The sequence below is a fragment of the Tenrec ecaudatus genome, chromosome 5 (genome assembly GCF_050624435.1).
Source record: "Tenrec ecaudatus isolate mTenEca1 chromosome 5, mTenEca1.hap1, whole genome shotgun sequence".
Taxonomy (NCBI): Eukaryota; Metazoa; Chordata; class Mammalia; order Afrosoricida; family Tenrecidae; genus Tenrec; species Tenrec ecaudatus.
The window spans coordinates 151,058,059-151,074,620 of NC_134534.1; the positions used below are offsets into that span (position 1 = coordinate 151,058,059).

Genomic DNA, 16,562 nt, shown 5'->3' on the forward strand with positions numbered 1-16,562 from the left:
TAGCCTGGTACTTCCCCAACAAATCCCATCACTATGAGTCTGGCCTGAGAGCTCTCTGTAGCCATGGCAACCAAGTAGCAGATCCAGGAGGAGGGACAGCTGATACCAGGAGTGGTCGAAAGACTGGAGGGTGAAGATACATCTGGTTTCTACGTCATGGCAATCTGACGTGGGCAGCTGATGCCGCTCACGACTCTTCTGTGCCTGCGTGAAGTTAGAGAGCTGTGATGCCATGGGGCCTCTGGTGCCAGCACGTGAGTGGACTAGCGCTTAGCTCTGGATGGCGAGTGATTGAAGCCAGGGCATCTACACAGGATCGCCTCTGTTTGCAGAATCGTTTCTTAGCTCGTGGTTTGTGTCTATGTAGTCATCCTTGGGGTTCACGTTCCCTCTTTGGTGCCTCATTCCCTGGCCCTTGTGCTTAGCCATGGACCAGGACCAGACGCTCACTCAGTGTGAGGAGTTCCCTTGTGCCTGTGTGGGTCATGGACAGCACAGAGGAGTGAAGAACGCAGGGCCTAAAACTACAAAGTAGCCACAGTGGCCTCTGGAAACTCAAACCCACTGTCAGTGAGTCTCGTAATTACAACCCTGTGTAGAGCTTGGAAGACTAAATCTGTAAGGGAGCCGACAGCCTCATCTTTCTCCCATGGAGTGGCTGGTGGGTTTGAACCACTGCCTTTTGGTTAGCACGTACAGTGCCACCAGGACCCGGGTACCCCCAGGTAGTGTGCCTGCCCAGATTCTCTGGTTTGCTCCGGAGCAGGGCCCGTTCACAGCCACGAGGCCGAGCCGGGGGAGAGTCAGCAGGGCTGAGCTTCTCTGTCTACAGGGTCCTTTCGTCGCCCAGTTCTGCGGATTCCCGTGCGACCCATCGGGGGCGTAAACTGAGTCTGTCCTTTGTCTCCCTGTGTTGGCTTCTGTAGGGACTGTGTGCACACCTTGCACTCGAGGGACACGTGGCTGAAACAAGCGCGAGTGGTGAGACTGGGAGAAGTGCCCTACAAGGTACTTGAGCCGGGGGACGGGTCGGATGGTGGGGCTGACTGAGAGCTGCCAAGCAGAGGTCTAGGGCAGGAATCCCGAGATGCCTGGCTTTGCTACCTTGGGGAAGACTTGAGGAGACAGCATTTAGATGGACTTAAGGAATTCCTAAGGCCGTCAAGAGCTTGTAAGGAATCTAGGCCAAACACGGGCCCTAAGTCCCCTTTGGGGCTCCCGGTGGAGGTGGGGTACTCTGAGGCGACAGCCTACATTGTGTAGACGTCCTAGCTAGTACTAAGTGTCCTTTCCGTTGGCGCATTCATGAAGACGTTTCCTTGAATGAGATGTTGATGGCGTCTTCGCAGCCACGGGCATTAGCTTTATAACCCTGGTGTACGCGTGTGGGGTCCCTTGTCCACGGCCTAACAGATGTGAGAGAGCACAGCCAGGAAGAAGCGAGGGCTTCCTCCCTCCCTCTGCTCCTCCCCAAATGGCATCTTTTCTATGGTCGGTACACAGTTGTTAGTACCGAGTACTGCAGTTCCCATTGCAGCGTGTACTTTGCGGATGTCATCGGTCTCAGATGTCCACTTGCAGTGTTCCCGTAGCAGACTCACAAAGGTACTCATAATAAAAGCCAGGAATAACGAACGCTTTTTAAACATGATATGAACCAACTTACAACGAAGTTGTCCAAACAGAACCGCATCATAAATTGGGGACAGCCTGGATAGGCATGAGAAAGGCCGTCCTGGCAGTTCAGCCACACCTGGAGATCACAGCGACTCTCCATGGAGACAGATCCCAAGGCGGCCCTAGGGACCTGAGTGGGAAGTGTGGAGACCTCCGTTAGTGGGAAGGGGCTGCGGGCATCGCCCCTTCTCGAAGCAGCCTGCGCGCGTTCTGTGCCTTTCTGGGATCTGAAGGACGGGGCGGTTTTCCCTAGATGCCCGCCCCCCTCCCACCCCTACCTCTTTCGCATGCTCCTTATAACTAGGCTCTTCCTTCTACAGTAACACTGTCCATCTGCAAGCAAACCACATGTGACCTCCACATGTAAATGGAAGCATTTACTGACCACTTTAAAAAGTACAGAGAAACACGACATCTTAATATTCAAATATATCTAAGTTATTTCACCATGTGACATTTTTTTAGTGTTAACGAGGAGTTTCACCATCAGGCTTTTCATATTCATCAACATATTCGTGTGCTTTATGTTTTTAATCCTTCTCAAATCTGAGTAGCAACATTTCAAGTGTCCAGTCACCCACATGGGGCCCGGTGCCTGTTGGCTCGGCCCAGTTTTAATCCTGAGGGCGGGGGATGGTGGCACTTCAGAGGCAGTGCTCTGACCTTCTCTGCAGGAGGCTTGCCCTCATGATCCAGCTGGGGCACCTCGTGTGCCCCATCAGCGGATGTTGCTAGCATAAGGAAGAGGTTTCCGCGATTTCTAGACTGAGATGAGGGAGGAAGGGTTGGGAAGCTACTGAAAATAAGTCCATGGAAACCCTGACTCGGTAGAATTTCACCTTCTCCTGGAATTGACACCTCCTTGAGCGACTAAGGCTGGATGTACCCCCTAAACTATGTTCCTGAGATCCTCTTAAAACCCGGACTAGTGTCCTCGGAAGTCGTTGAGATGAAATCACTGTGGCTAGGTGCTGTTGAGCCCGTTCCGACTTGGCGATTCTGTGTTCACCAGAGCAGAGCGCCGCCGTCTTCAGAAACATCGCTGAGTTTGAGGGCCAGTGTGGCGGCCACTGTGTCCATCTCCTTGAGGGTCTGCCTCGTTCTCAGGTCTTCTCCAGGTACTGGTCCCACCTAAACGTTTTCTCCTTTTATCGTGATTTTGCTTGCTTGTCCACTTGTGGGGTTTTGTTTTATTGGTGGTGTGACCCACACGGAAAGGCTGCGGTCTTTTCTTTCTTGTCTTTGTTGTGACCTTTTTGCTTCCTTCGTGTGTGTCATCCCACAACTCGTCTGGACTTCAGTCTTAAGTGTTCGGTCCATCAGATATATTCTGGAGATGGCCTCTCAATTCCAGTGGGCTGTGCTCAGAATTGTGTATTCGCACTCGTGGATTCAGGTTTCTTGCGTTTCAGCGTGGACTTTCGAAGGTCTGTGTTACAGCGGCCCCTCCCCCTGTTGTTGCTGATGGCACTGAGCTTTTTCCTTCTTTTCCACAGGTGCTAGGTCCGCATGTATAGTCACCCTTTAGGTTGTTGAAAAAAGGTATTTGCGATGAAGAAGTGTGAGTGTCTTGCAAAATTCTATCACACAATCTCTGTTGTCTTTCTGTTTCCCAGATCAACTGGTGAGCCTTCTTTCTAGCTTTCCCAATCAATCAATAATGTACCTGATTCCATGTTCAATCAATTTCAGACAGCAGAGTTTGGCAAAGTCTTTCATCTTTGCCACGAGTATTTGGTGCATGAATTTGAATAGTAGTGGTGTTAGCTCGTATTTCTTGTAAGCAGGTCTTATTTTGCTTTCACGGACAGTGTTGTACTTGAGAGCAGACATTGGGTGTCCTCGCTGACAGTGGCTGTGCTGCCATGCCCCTTCAGTTGGTCATCCTCAGCGTCGTGCGTGATGATTGCTCGATTCACAGAGGCTGAGCCGGTTCATTTCCGCTTACTGCTGCTGCTTAGGGCGCTGATCTTACCTGGGATGTGCTCACCAGAGCTCATGCTGGCCGCCTTTTTTTACAGCTTTTGCTTGTATTAGTGTGATTCTGCGTGCATTCTCTCTTTTCGTTACTAATGGATGTTTTCAGTTGTTTCTTATTCTGCCTTGTGCCGTATCAGTAAAATAAAGCTCCCCCAAACTTTAGCCCTTTCATTTCGTGAAGACTGACTGTACCGTGAGGAGACAGCTTTTCTCCAGACGTAGCTTGAGTGCCTTCCAGCCTGAAAGGAGCTCTGGTGGCTTGTGTAAGCATGAGACTGCTAACTGCAGGGTCGGTGGTTCGAACCCCCCAGCTGCGCTCTGGGAGAATGCTGAGGCTGTCTGCTCCGATAAAGATTTACAGCATGAGAAACCCTGTTTCACATAGCTCCGAGTCGAAGTTGACTCCGTGGGTCGGCTTGGCTTTGGTGTCCAGCGGAAGGCTCCCCCTCGGGTACTGGTTCAGACAATGTCCTGCTGCTGCTATTCCTCGGGTTTCCAGTGCCCAGCTTTCCCACAGGCGCACCACGAGGTGCTTCCCGGTCAGTCTGTGTGTGGAAGGCCACTGCTGCCCTCTGCGATGCCCTGCCATAGTTCCCACAGCGACCCATCAGCCATCACAGCGTGACGGGCAGGGAGGAGCAGTAGGGACTCAATGACCCCATAGCTTAATTAGTACATAATTCCCGCCATGAGGAATGCATGCTCTTGGAAGAACTGTCTGTATGGGATCAGATTGGCAGCAGCAACTGGAAAGGTAAGATGACAGGGGGAAAAGGGGGACCCAAAGTTCACATCCATGATGACAGGGGGAAAGGGGGGCCCCAAAGTTCACCTCCGTGGGGCAGGAACCATGTAGAAAAGGACAGTGAGAGCGCTCACACACATTGGAGAACGACATCGGTCCCGGAACTGGACCCGTAGAAAGGACAGGATTGGGGTGTGTGTCGTGTGTCCGCTCAGTGACAGCAGTACAGTTTGGAACCACGCCCAGCCCCACAGTTGAGCGTGGGGATCGGGTGGGACCCTTGGCAGGTGTTTCATTCGGATGCACCGGGGTGTCTGAGTCGGGGCCTCCACAGCGAGATCCTTCCCTATTCTCAAACCCAGCCCTGGTTCGCCTGACCTGCTCCTGCCTTACTCTCTCTGGCACAGGCCACAGCCTCTGCCCATCTGCTCCCACCCACGTTCACCCACACCCCACAGCACAGCACAGGAGTTCTCTCGACACAAAATGGGGTGACACCCACCGCACTCTAGCTTCAGGTTAATGTTCCACTTTTCCAGTGGTTCTACTTTGTAGACCTTTGATGCTCTGGTACCTACCTCCTTCCCAGCGGTGCTCGTCCACAGAGCCCCGTACTTCATACTCGCGGTGACTCGTGACCTAGGGGGCCATAGGGCAGGGGGAACTGCCCCTGTGAGTGGACGAGATGGTCACTCTTTACAGGAGGAGAAGGCCCTGTTCTCCCATGGAGCGGCTGCTGGTTTCAAACAGCTGACCTTGTGGATCCGACCCAGCGTGTCACCACGATGTCCCCAGATCCATATGGGTTTCACGTGTCTGTGTTTGTTCATGAGTCCCTTTAGCCCCACGTTCCCTTTTCCCCTATCCTGTTCACCTGCTCTTTCCCCTCTGCCCTTTAACTTCGCAGGTCACCTGTCCTGAGCAAACTTTCTTAACGCCTTTCCTCGACAGGGCTGGCCTCTGAGCTCCCTGTACACCTTTTTCCTTACCTCTGAGAACGTGCCTGGCGCAGTGAAGTAGAGTTGTCTCTCTCCCCATAGGAGCCGGTGCTCCTTAAGAATAAGCACGGCCACGTCTCTTTGCTCAGGGATTAGTGGACCAAACACACACACCCTTGTCTGTAACGACGCTGCACGGTGCGGGTGGGCGGCTTACCATGGTCGGCAAACAACCTTGCAGGCCAAATCCAACCTCGGCTTTGTTTCTGTAGGGTCTGGTCTCAGAATAGTTTTCACATTTTTAAAAGATACTTTTTTTAAAAAAAGACAAAGACCGAGTGACACTCTTCACAATAAGTTTGCCAGCCTCTGCACTTTTGAAAGCGAGTGTGCTCAGCCCCTAGCAGACCCCATACCACCACTTGTACAAAGTAAGGCAGCCTTGTCAGGGTTGCTGCTAGACAGGACATCTATCTGCCCGGGAGCCCGCTGGGCCCTAACGTGTTGGTGTCTTCTTGGAGGCAGGAGGTGGCATTGCATCATGGAGAGGTTAATAAGACAGGCTAGACCATCAGATGTCAACCAGAGAGTTGACATCCTATAGGACAGGGTAGGACTGCCCCTGTGGGTTTCCGAAACTATCTCTGCGCAAGTAGAAAGCCTTCTCTTTCTCCCTGGGGTCAGCTGGTAGTTGAGAACTGCTGACATTGTGGTTAGCCGTGGATTTCAATTTAATCCTCGCCTTGGGAGATTAAGTCAGTGACTTGGTCTCTGAGCCTCCTGTTTCCCCACCAGGGATAAAGACGAGACTGTGACATAGTGGCTCAAAGCACAGACTCTGGACCTAAGCTTCTTAGCATTTTCTACAGTCCTGCCCCTGAGGATTAGTGCGTTTCTAAGTACATCATTTAAGCCTCCTAGGTTCCTCATCGGTCAGGTAGAAAGGTAAGTCAACTCTACATGCAAAGCACAGAGAGCGGGACCCGGGACAGAAGGAGCACTCTGCACATGTTAGTGCAGTGTTGGGGCAGCCGGGGATTAAAAGCACACCCATCTCAAGTTTGTGTTGACCATTAAATGGGGACAATGCCAAGCAGAGCACCAGGTACCCAGGAAGAGGTAGCTGTGAGTCCTAACTGACGGTCTCCCCTCGTGTAGATGGTGAAGGGCTATTCGAACCGGGCCAGGAAAGCTCGTCTGGCCGAGCCCCAGCTGCAGGAGCAGAATGACCTGGGCCTTTTTGGCAAGTGGCAGACAGAGCAGTACCAGCCCCCTGTGGCTGTGGACGGGAAGGTAAGGACAGCGGTCAGCAGGACGAGGGTGGGTTCCTGCCGCCAACAGCCCGCCAAGTCCTGGTATGTCCTCCTCCGCAGGTACCCCGGAATGAGTTTGGGAATGTTTACCTCTTCCTGCCCTGCATGATGCCAGTAGGCTGTGTGCAACTGAACCTGCCCAACCTACAGCGTGTGGCCCGCAAGCTGGACATTGACTGTGTGCCAGCCATCACCGGCTTCGACTTCCACGGGGGCTATTCCCACCCAGTGTGCGTGAGGGGCTTCAGAGGGAGGCAGGAGGAGGCTGCTGAACAGGGGGGCGGGGGCAGTGGATGTGGCCTGGTGGAGCTTGAGACCCAGCATCTTTCATTTTTAAGTCTTGCCACTGAATTTGAGAACTCCAATGTAACATTTCACAGGCTAGGCAGCAGCATGCCCACCATGCCGATTTAGAACACTGTCCCTAGTTGTGGGTCAGCACAGGGAGGAAAGCTAGGTGCGCGTCCTTCCGGAGGCCTGCTGGCCCGCCCTCCGTTCCGCTCCGGTGTGGGTCCAGTCGCTCCCTAGGCCTGCCTTCTGCAGGGGGGTGTCTCACTGCGGACCAGCAGGATGGCCTGACTCGGTGTCCTTGGTGCTCTGAGAGCAAGGCCGGCCCTGAGAAGACCCCCTGCCTTCCTTGTCCCCCAGCACTGACGGGTACATTGTCTGTGAGGAGCATAAGGAAGTGCTCCTGGATGCCTGGGACCGCGAGCAGGACCTCCTGGAAAAGAAGGAGAAAGAGGTGAGCAGCGTCGCAGAGGGCGGCGTGCCGAGGTCTCCCTCCTGGGCCCCCTGCTCCACGTACAGGAACAGCAGGCACACCAGGGGGCCAGGACTGGAGAACAGGCCACTGGGCTCTTCATCTGCCTGTCTGTAGTCTACTTTCTGGGTGGCCTGGCCTCCTACAGTTTCTGTCCGTCGAGGCCCGGCAGCACCTGGTGCGCGGCTTGGTGGCTAACCACGAGGTTGGCTGCGTGGCATGGAGCACCCACAGGACAGACTCCATCAAAACAACAGTCTAGAGAGCCCCCCAGGCAGCTTGGCTCTGTGACGCAGGCTCCCTGTGAGCTGGAGACAGACGCAACACCCTCCAACACGACACGGGTGACGGTGACGTGGGCGGATACTCCCCCTCCACGTGGTCTAGCCCAGCTGGGTGCTATCCCAGCCAGCGCACCTGGTCTGCAGGCACCAGTAGAGGTGTGCATGTGACGTGGAGATGTGCATGTGACGTTGGAGGTGTGCATGTGACGTGGAGGTGTGCATGTGACGTGGAGGTGTGCATGTGATGTGGAGGTGTGCATGTGACGTTGGAGGTGTGCATGTGACGTGGAGGTGTGCATGTGACGTGGAGGTGTGCATGTGACGTGGAGGTGTGCATGTGACGTGGAGGTGTGCATGTGACGTGGAGGTGTGCATGTGACGTGGAGGTGTGCATGTGACGTGGAGGTGTGCATGTGACGTGGAGGTGTGGATGTGACGTTGGAGGTGTGCATGTGACGTGGAGGTGTGCATGTGACGTGGAGGTGTGCATGTGACGTGGAGGTGTGCATGTGACGTGGAGGTGTGCATGTGATGTGGACCAGGGTTCAGCAGAGCTTCCAGACTTAGGACACATTAGGAGAAAGCCTGGCAGTGCACTTCCCAGTGATCGGTTGGTAAGGGCCCTGTGGCCTGGCGGTGATGCCATCCACAACCAACAGACTGGCAGTGCTTTCTCCCATTGTGCACGGACCTGCAAACCACAACAACCGTGAATGGGCTACGGTTGTCTTGGGTGCTTTTTATGAAGTATTGGCAATATAAATGAGATTAAATTTTCAAATGAGATCTTGTGTGATTGAGAAGCTTAATTTTTAACCTAAAATCTAATGCCCTCTATACATAATCACAGGTTCCATCGAGGTAGGTATTTTTCTTCAAAACACCATTTCCCCGAAAATAAGACAGTGTCTTATATTAATTTTTGCTCCCAAAGATGCACTAGGTCTTATTTTCAGGGGATGTCTTATTTTTCCATGAAGAAGAATATGGTACACATTTATTGTTAAAGGAAATTTATTTCCTGTATACGGTACTGTAGTAGTTGTCATCACAAACCAGCATAACCAGACAAACCGTGAATCCTACAGTATCAAGAATTTCTTGTTACTACCATTATTTCCATGTACAACAATCTACGGTACATTTACTCATTTATTCAATGACAGTCATGTCATCTTCTGGAACATCATCATAACAATCCAAACTCTTATTTTCAGGGGCATAACGTATATTTCAGTGCGCGGCAAAACTAAGTAGGTCTTCTTTTCGGGGATGTCTTACTTTCGGGGAAACGATACCAATGCTTACTTAACATTCTCTGACCTGCAGAAAAAGGAGAAGCGGGCTCTAGGGAACTGGAAGCTGCTGACCAAGGGCCTACTCATCAGAGAGAGGCTGAAGCTGCGCTATGGGACCAAGGTCAGTTCGGCTTTTGTCAGGGCAGCAAGTCTGGGTCCACCTGGAGGGGCCAACTCAGACCGCTGGCCAAGCCCTCACAGACTTCGGTCACGATGCCACTCAGGTGTCTGCCAGCTCCTCCCATGCCGGCTCTACTCTCACGTCCCTTTCCCGCTACTGCCTACCCAAGGACCTCCCGTTGTCTGCTCTGTGCTAGCTGCCACCCAGGACAGGCGTCCTGTCTGTCTGTCTGTCTGAGCGTCCTGTTTCCTAGCGTGCCCCAGCAGCACTGTGGGAAAGGGCTCCCATGCAGGGCCAGACAAACCGGCTCACGTTCTCCGAGAGCAGAGGCCTGCCTGAGCACAGCTTGGCTCCCCCTCCAGCTCTGCTGCGTACTTGCATTTAGATCTGTCATTTACCTCTTTCACAGAGCTCTTCAGTGAACCCTTTGGCTCTCTGCTCTGACTGGCTCCCTGCTGCCCTGCCCTTGCCCACGCGCTGCCCATGCCCACTCGCTGCCATGCCCACACGCTGCCCATGCCCACGCACTGCCATGCCCACATGCTGCCCATGCCCACGCGCTGCCCTTGCCCACACGCTGCCCTTGTCCACACGCTGCCCATGCCCACATGCTGCCCTTGTCCACACGCTGCCATGCCCACACGCTGCCCTTGTCCACACGCTGCCCTTGTCCACACGCTGCCCATGCCCACACGCTGCCATGCCCACGCGCTGCCCTTGCCCACACGCTGCCATGCCCACACGCTGCCCATGCCCACACGCTGCCCATGCCCACACGCTGCCCATGCCCACGCGCTGCCCATGCCCACGCGCTGCCCATGCCCACACGCTGCCCTTGTCCACACGCTGCCCTTGCCCACACGCTGCCCTTGCCCACACGCTGCCCATGCCCACGTGCTGCCCTTGTCCACACACTGCCCATGCCCACACGCTGCCCATGCCCACACGCTGCCCTTGCCCACACGCTGCCCATGCCCACACGGTTCCCCCATTGTTAGGTGTCATCGAGTCCGTTTCAGCCCATAGCAATCATACGCCCGACAGAAGGAAACTGCCAACCGCCCGGAGCCACTGTATGCCCACCTCCTTGAGGACCTTCCTCTTTTTCACCGCCCCTCTGCTTGACCAAGCATGCTGTCCTTCCCCAAGGACTGGTCCCTCCGGACAGCAATGCCCACAGCACGGGAGCCAAATCTCACTGTCCTTGCCTCTAAGGGATGCTCTAGCCATACTTCTTCCAAGACAGATTTGTTTGCCCTTTCAGCAGTACCTGATACTTTCAATTGGTACCAACTTTATTTCAGTAACGTACAAAAAATGTTATACTTGCACGATTCCCCAGCTCTTGTCCCTGATTTGTCTTATACTTCACGTGCCCTGAAACTTCATGCTGTCCTTGCTTTCCACACGCTGTTCATAAGAGCATGAGGGACACCACGATTCCAAATACGGAATGTAGCCACCTGAGCCATGGCCCTTGTTCTTGCACACACACTTCCCTTTATTGGGGTTCTTGCTTTCATGGATGCCTGTGTATTGCTTCTTGATGTCTTTTCCTTCCGTCTCCAAGATTCCCATTAGTCCTTCTTGTGAGGTTAGTCTGGCTGGATGTTTACTACCTCATTCTCTGGGCGTGTTTCAGGTTCACTCCTGTTCCTGACAGACAGTTTCACTGAGTGTAGGGCTCTTGGCTGAAGACTCCCTTTCAACACTGGCTACGTCACCCCAGTACGTTCCGTCCTCAGAATTCCTGAGGAGTAATGGGCACACACCTTAGCGGTGACTATTGCTTCTGTCTCCTTACTTTATTGTGTACGGTTACAATATATGACAATTATAGTAAAGTAATAGAGAATAAGAGAGATGAGAAAGAGTAAGATAGAGGAGGACCGGAAGAGAGAGCCTCTGTCTTTATTTCTGACCAAGGCCTATGCACACGTAGGGGTGTGCTTACAAGCAACCATCTACACCCAGGAAGGGGGTGTGTACTAGGCATACACGTGACAGGGAGGGGAGGGATTAGGGGTACACAGGACTAGATGGGTGGACCCTAGATTCAGTATGGCAGCCTAATCCTTGAGTGGGCTTGACCTTCTCTCTGGGCTCTCCTTCAGGGAGACCATCACTGTCCTCATCAGAAAGGAGTGGCCCTACTGAGGGTGGGACAGTAGAGTCTGGTTTTTCTGGATGGCTGATAACTCCCAGGGCGGATAACCTCTAAGCAGCTGGCACTGACCTCCAAGTGTACAGCCATTGACCATATGTAGCAGGCAGCGTCTTGGGTTTGTCATACATCTGGGAGACACCTGGGGAAAGACCCTTTTGCATCCCAGGCTTATAAGAAGCCTGCTGTAACCGCAGGCTGTAAATCTCTGGCTTTATCCACTGGGAGGTTTTGGAGCTGCGTGGATTTGTAGAGTCGCGATCACATTGAGGCAATTTTCTTTCATTGTTTCTTCAGTCTTTCTGTCCCTTTCTTTTTCTCATCTCTTGGAATTCCCGTGATGCCTACAGTACGACGCTTGTGATGTCCTGTAATTCCATTCACGGCTGCTCTTCAGCCTCGGTCATGTTAATCGTCTTCATCATGCCTCCTGCAGCCTGATTAAATCGGGTGACGAATCTTTCCATTGTGGTTCTCATTTCATGCTTGATGCTTTGCATTATATTTGTTTGGTCTCTTTTTTTCTTTTTTTTTAGATCCTATTATGTCTTGCATTGTTTTTTACATTTCCTTGGGAGCTTTGTCTTTCAGATCTTTTCACGTATGTTTGATATGATCGTATGACATTCTTTCATTGTTTGCACTAATCCTCGTACACAGCTTCACTTCATAATGTCCTTGTGTTCAAAACCGGGGTAGCAGAGGCAAAGCGCCAGTCACCCCAGATTCCCTTGCTAGCTGCCCGATGGCTTTGCCCTCCCCTGTGCCCAGCACACAGCAGGTCCTCGCACCCGCTCCAGTGAGCCCTACTGACGGGAGACAGGGTAACAGCCAGGTGAGGGGGAAGCATGGTTTGGGGTACGCGTGGGAAAAACTAGGGCGGTGTTAGCTCCTCCCACCAACCCCAGGCGTCTCCAGAGCCACACCACTCAAGTTGGCTGGAAGCTGGACCCAGCGCTAGGAGCCGCCCTACGACCTGCAGCACTCCTTGACGTCTTGTTACTAACCTGTGCCGGCGTTTCCCCTCCCTTCTCCCCCACCTCCGCAGAGTGAGGCTGTCGCTCCCCACACACATGCCGGAGGCGGGCTCTCTTCCGATGACGAGGCGGGCACCAGCTCCCAAGCAGAAGCTACCAGGATCTTGGCAGCGTCTTGGCCCCAAAACCGAGAAGCTCACGACCAGAAGCAGCCGTGCCCTAAGACCAAAAGGAAAAAGAAAGAGACGGAGTCCCACCTGTTTCCATTCGAGAAGCTGTGATGCTGTCCCCTTCCCCGGTGCAGGTCTCAAACCACCGCGGCAGGTGCACCGGCCCGGCCGCACAGCAGCGACTGCCCTGCAGAGAAGCAAGAACACAGCCCCGCCCCACGTCGACTTCCCAGGAGACCGGCCTCCAATGCTCCTTGCTGCAAGCCTTAGCCTTTGAGCGATGGCAGACTTCCCAGGAGACTCTCTCATCATCTTTTCTTCCTGCTAAGTTCTTCCCCATCAAACCTTGCTTTTGTCTGCCTTACGGACTTTCTCAGACGGCCACTACCTTTCTCCTGACAGCGTCCGCTGTGTTCTGATGCTGCTACTTGCCTGCTGCGCAGTGAGACAGAGGGGAGTGCAGGTGGACTGGCAGTCGTGGTGGTGGACGAAGCTACTCTCTCACGTCCGCTGTGTTCTGATGCTGCTACTTGCCTGCTGCGCAGTGAGACAGAGGGGAGTGCAGGTGGACTGGCAGTCGTGGTGGTGGACGAAGCTACTCTCTCAAGTCGCATTTTGTGCTTGTAGAACTCTAGAACCAAGAATAAAATCAGGGGAGAAAAAGACTAAGAATTTAGGAAATGTTTATTCAACTAGATGCTTTAAGTTAGAACGCACCGCACATACACAGAGAAAGAACTCAATGTTTTGAGGAAAACAATAAAAGCACTTCTCCAAAGACTCCGCATTTTCTTCAGATTTGATGTCCGTTAAGGGCGTGACTTGTACTAACCCAGTTTACACGTTGAGACCACATTAAAAATCGAGGGATTTCCGGTTACATACATGGATTGCCCCCTCCTCCCCGCTCCTCGCTGTGCTTCTGTTTCTGCCTCCCACTTCCCTTTCTCTATTACTTAATCTTAGACAGGGACCATTAAAATTTGAGTAAGTTATATCCAAGGGAAACAAACAAAACACTGGGTGTGACTCACATGTAGCAAGAGTCTGGCTGGAACACTCTTGTTGAGAACACACGGGTTGCTGTGGAAACCACGCCCAAGTTTCCGGAGCCACAACACACTTGCTCTGCTAGAGGTAGTGCAACTTTTTTTTTTTTTTTTTTTGGTGTTTTGAGACAAAATCATCCTGTGTCTGGAGAAGTAACTTTATACAGGCAGGTGCTGACATCAAGGGGGCTTTCTGAAAATGATATCAAACACTCGGCTTTGAGAAATAAAAGAATGAGTTTTGGGAAATCATCAGGCCTCTTTCAAATGTTGGAACAGAAAGCAGTAGTGACCTGATAGTGCCGGGGGCAGGGGGAGGGGGCACATGTCACAGGGCTTATCTGAGGTCTGAGATGAGGAAGCAGGCCAGTGCCCGCTGGTTTGCCCAACCTCGCAAGCACCTCCAGTGGCCGGTGCAGGAATTACACTCAAGTCTGCACTAACCAAAGCCCAGGGGCCGGGTACTGTTTCCTTCAGCTGCCCGTGCACATTCCGAAGATGGGTCAAATGTGAGTCACTCACTTTAAATAAAGCCAGAGAGAAAGTGGGCATTTGTATCTAAGTCTCCCGAGGGCTAGAAATAATGGAGTTGCCTTCAAAAAGCAAGACAAATAAATATAATACTTCAGTGACTACCAACTATGTAGAACTAAGTTCTATGACTAAATACTCTTAAAATAGAAATTTCAGAAAGAATGCAAATATAAGAATAAATATAGCAAGATTTCTTAACAAAAGATAGTTAAATTTTTATTTTGACCTTTTCATCAAAAATACTAATAAAAATTCCATGGCTTTAACAGTACTTTACTCTCTGGGAACAGTTTTTGAATTGTCAGTGATTTAAAATGTAAGAAAATGACATGAACCAAATGCGAGGGTTTTGTTCCTCGCTAGTGTGCCATTCTGTGTCCGTTTCAGAAGGCAGCCATTCAGAGTTAGAGGTCAGATGACTGCTCATGTAGGAGTCGGTCCTGAGTACTGTGTCAGGCTTACACTCAGATGGAGACCGCGGTGGGGCCAGCCATTTGTCGTGGATGGAATCTAAGCAACAGAGATTATTCAGCCCTGGACTCCTGACTCCACTAAAGCAACCACCTCCAGCTAGGCCAAAACCGTTTCTGAGTATCAGGGAAAAGACTCACAAAGAAACTCAGGACATCAAGGGTACCACACACTCCTGAAAAGGGAATCCTGGCAATTAGGTAAATCCCATGTCCTTGGTGGGTTTTATTTAGCAGGAGACTATGGAGGCTGCCTTTCAGAGCAGCTTCTGAGATCGGGAAGCCCTCTTGCCCTAGGGAGGGAGGGCCAGATGTAGGCATAGGATGGCCGGCCTACAGCCCAAGTTGATTCTCGCTACCATGCAGGACACACAGAATGAGAGCATGCAGCGTTTTTATGGTTCAGTAGAAGTTTCAATTAAATGGGCACTTTGATACCAGAGGATGAAAGAAAAGACTTTTCTCTACCCTGTAGTTTTCCTTCTCGTCCCAAAGTGCAAACTCCTAACAGTTGGTTTAAAACTCCCCACTAGACCCAGGTTGCTTTTATTCTGACCCACTGCAGCCACACCTCAATGAAACGTTTTTCCTTCATAGGCAGATTGAAGGCTGTGTTTCCTTAAGTCTGAAATGTGAGTCGGGGGTTTGGGGTGTGCTTGTTTGACAGTACTTCTTATTGTGCTTTGGGTGAATGTTTACACGTTTTGTGACATTGATCTCAACCCCCACATCACAGCACTTGTCCCTCTTTCTGTGTCCGTTCAGTGCCCTTCCTGGTCCTCAGAGGCAGAGGCCAGGGGGCCATGTGGCTGGGGGCTGCGGACTAGCGACTTGGCTGCTAGGAGAGGTGTTGCTAAGGCCTATGATTGTTTCCTTAATGTCTCCTGATCCTGACTTGTAACCCATTCACTTCCCCTTAATAGTCGTGAGTTCTGTGCGGCCATTACGAGTTCTTGAACCCAGCAGAGAAGTGTATCCCGTGGGAGGAATGGTTGGTGTCAGAACAGGGTAGAGGAGGATGGCAGGTGGAGGCCTGTTTGACCTTTGCCTTGAAGGTGGGTCCTCCACCTTGTGCCGGTCAGTGCAGCCTCCCTGCGGGTTGGCAGGGTGCCTTCAGAAAGGGGCAGCATGCGACTCTGAGGTCAGAGCTAATACCAAATTTTTAACAAAACTCAAGTGTACCTTCTCAAATCACCGAAGCTTTCCAACTTTGCGGCGTTCACAGCAATTCTGCCCGCGTAAAACCGTGTTTAGATGGATTAAGTGTCTTAGGAATGTCAGGAAGACCAAAGACGAGCCAAGGAAGATGGTCTACTTTGAAGGAAGGAACTGTGACTGAAGCCCAGCCGTGATGGAAGAAAACCCCAGAGCTGCCATGCATGCAACTGCCGGAGCTGGGATCCCAAGTGGCTTGGCGTTTCCTTGGCCTCGGCAGGCGTTCGGGGTGATTGATGGGTGCCAAAGCGTGCGAAGACCAGCCAGCTCAGAGCCGATCTTTCCATCTGTTACGCTTCTCTGCCAGATCAAAGCTAATGAACACAAACAAACCATAACCAAGGACGAATCTCGGATTGTGGGGAAAGGCCAGCCCCCACACCTAATCACAGGTTTGACAGGAGCAATTGTACTGCGATAGGTAAAGATTATAGTGAAGTCATAGAGCATGAGAGATAGAAATAATGGAGTCAGACACATTTCATGGTAGCAATGCTCACCTCAGCCCAGCTTGGTGGTCCATGTGGAGGTGGGAGACCAGAGGGCAGGAGAGAGGGGGAGAGGGAGGAAGACAAGGAGAAAGGGAACAGGGGAGCAAGGATGGGGGAGAGGGAGGGAAGAGCTGAGGCCAAGGAGAATCTTTATTGCTAACCCAGGCCGATATACCTTTGTGGGGTGTGCAAGCCCACTAATTACAGGTAAAGACATCACAGGAAGGGGTTGCACTATAGGTTATACAGCAATGAGAGGGGGGCAGGCTAGGGATATACACACAATAGGAAGGGGAGGGATTGGGGGCACACATGTGACAAAGATGGGCAGATCCTAGATTCAGGATGGCAACCTAACTTTGGATGTCACTGAGCA

The 16,562-nt window shown here is 52.1% G+C and overlaps 1 protein-coding gene across 1 annotated transcript in view; it reads left to right on the top strand.

Moving 5' to 3' along the window:
• The window catches only part of XPC (XPC complex subunit, DNA damage recognition and repair factor), a 31,880-nt gene extending 18,669 nt beyond the window's left edge, over positions 1-13,211 (top strand). Inside the window, exons 11-16 of the mRNA XM_075550083.1 lie at positions 927-1,008; positions 6,499-6,633; positions 6,714-6,883; positions 7,302-7,395; positions 9,027-9,116; positions 12,329-13,211. Coding sequence (XP_075406198.1) covers positions 927-1,008; positions 6,499-6,633; positions 6,714-6,883; positions 7,302-7,395; positions 9,027-9,116; positions 12,329-12,538 — 781 coding nt within the window. The 3' untranslated portion in view covers positions 12,539-13,211. The remainder of the gene's footprint in view (positions 1-926; positions 1,009-6,498; positions 6,634-6,713; positions 6,884-7,301; positions 7,396-9,026; positions 9,117-12,328) is intronic.
• The last annotated feature ends 3,351 nt before the right edge of the window (positions 13,212-16,562 follow it).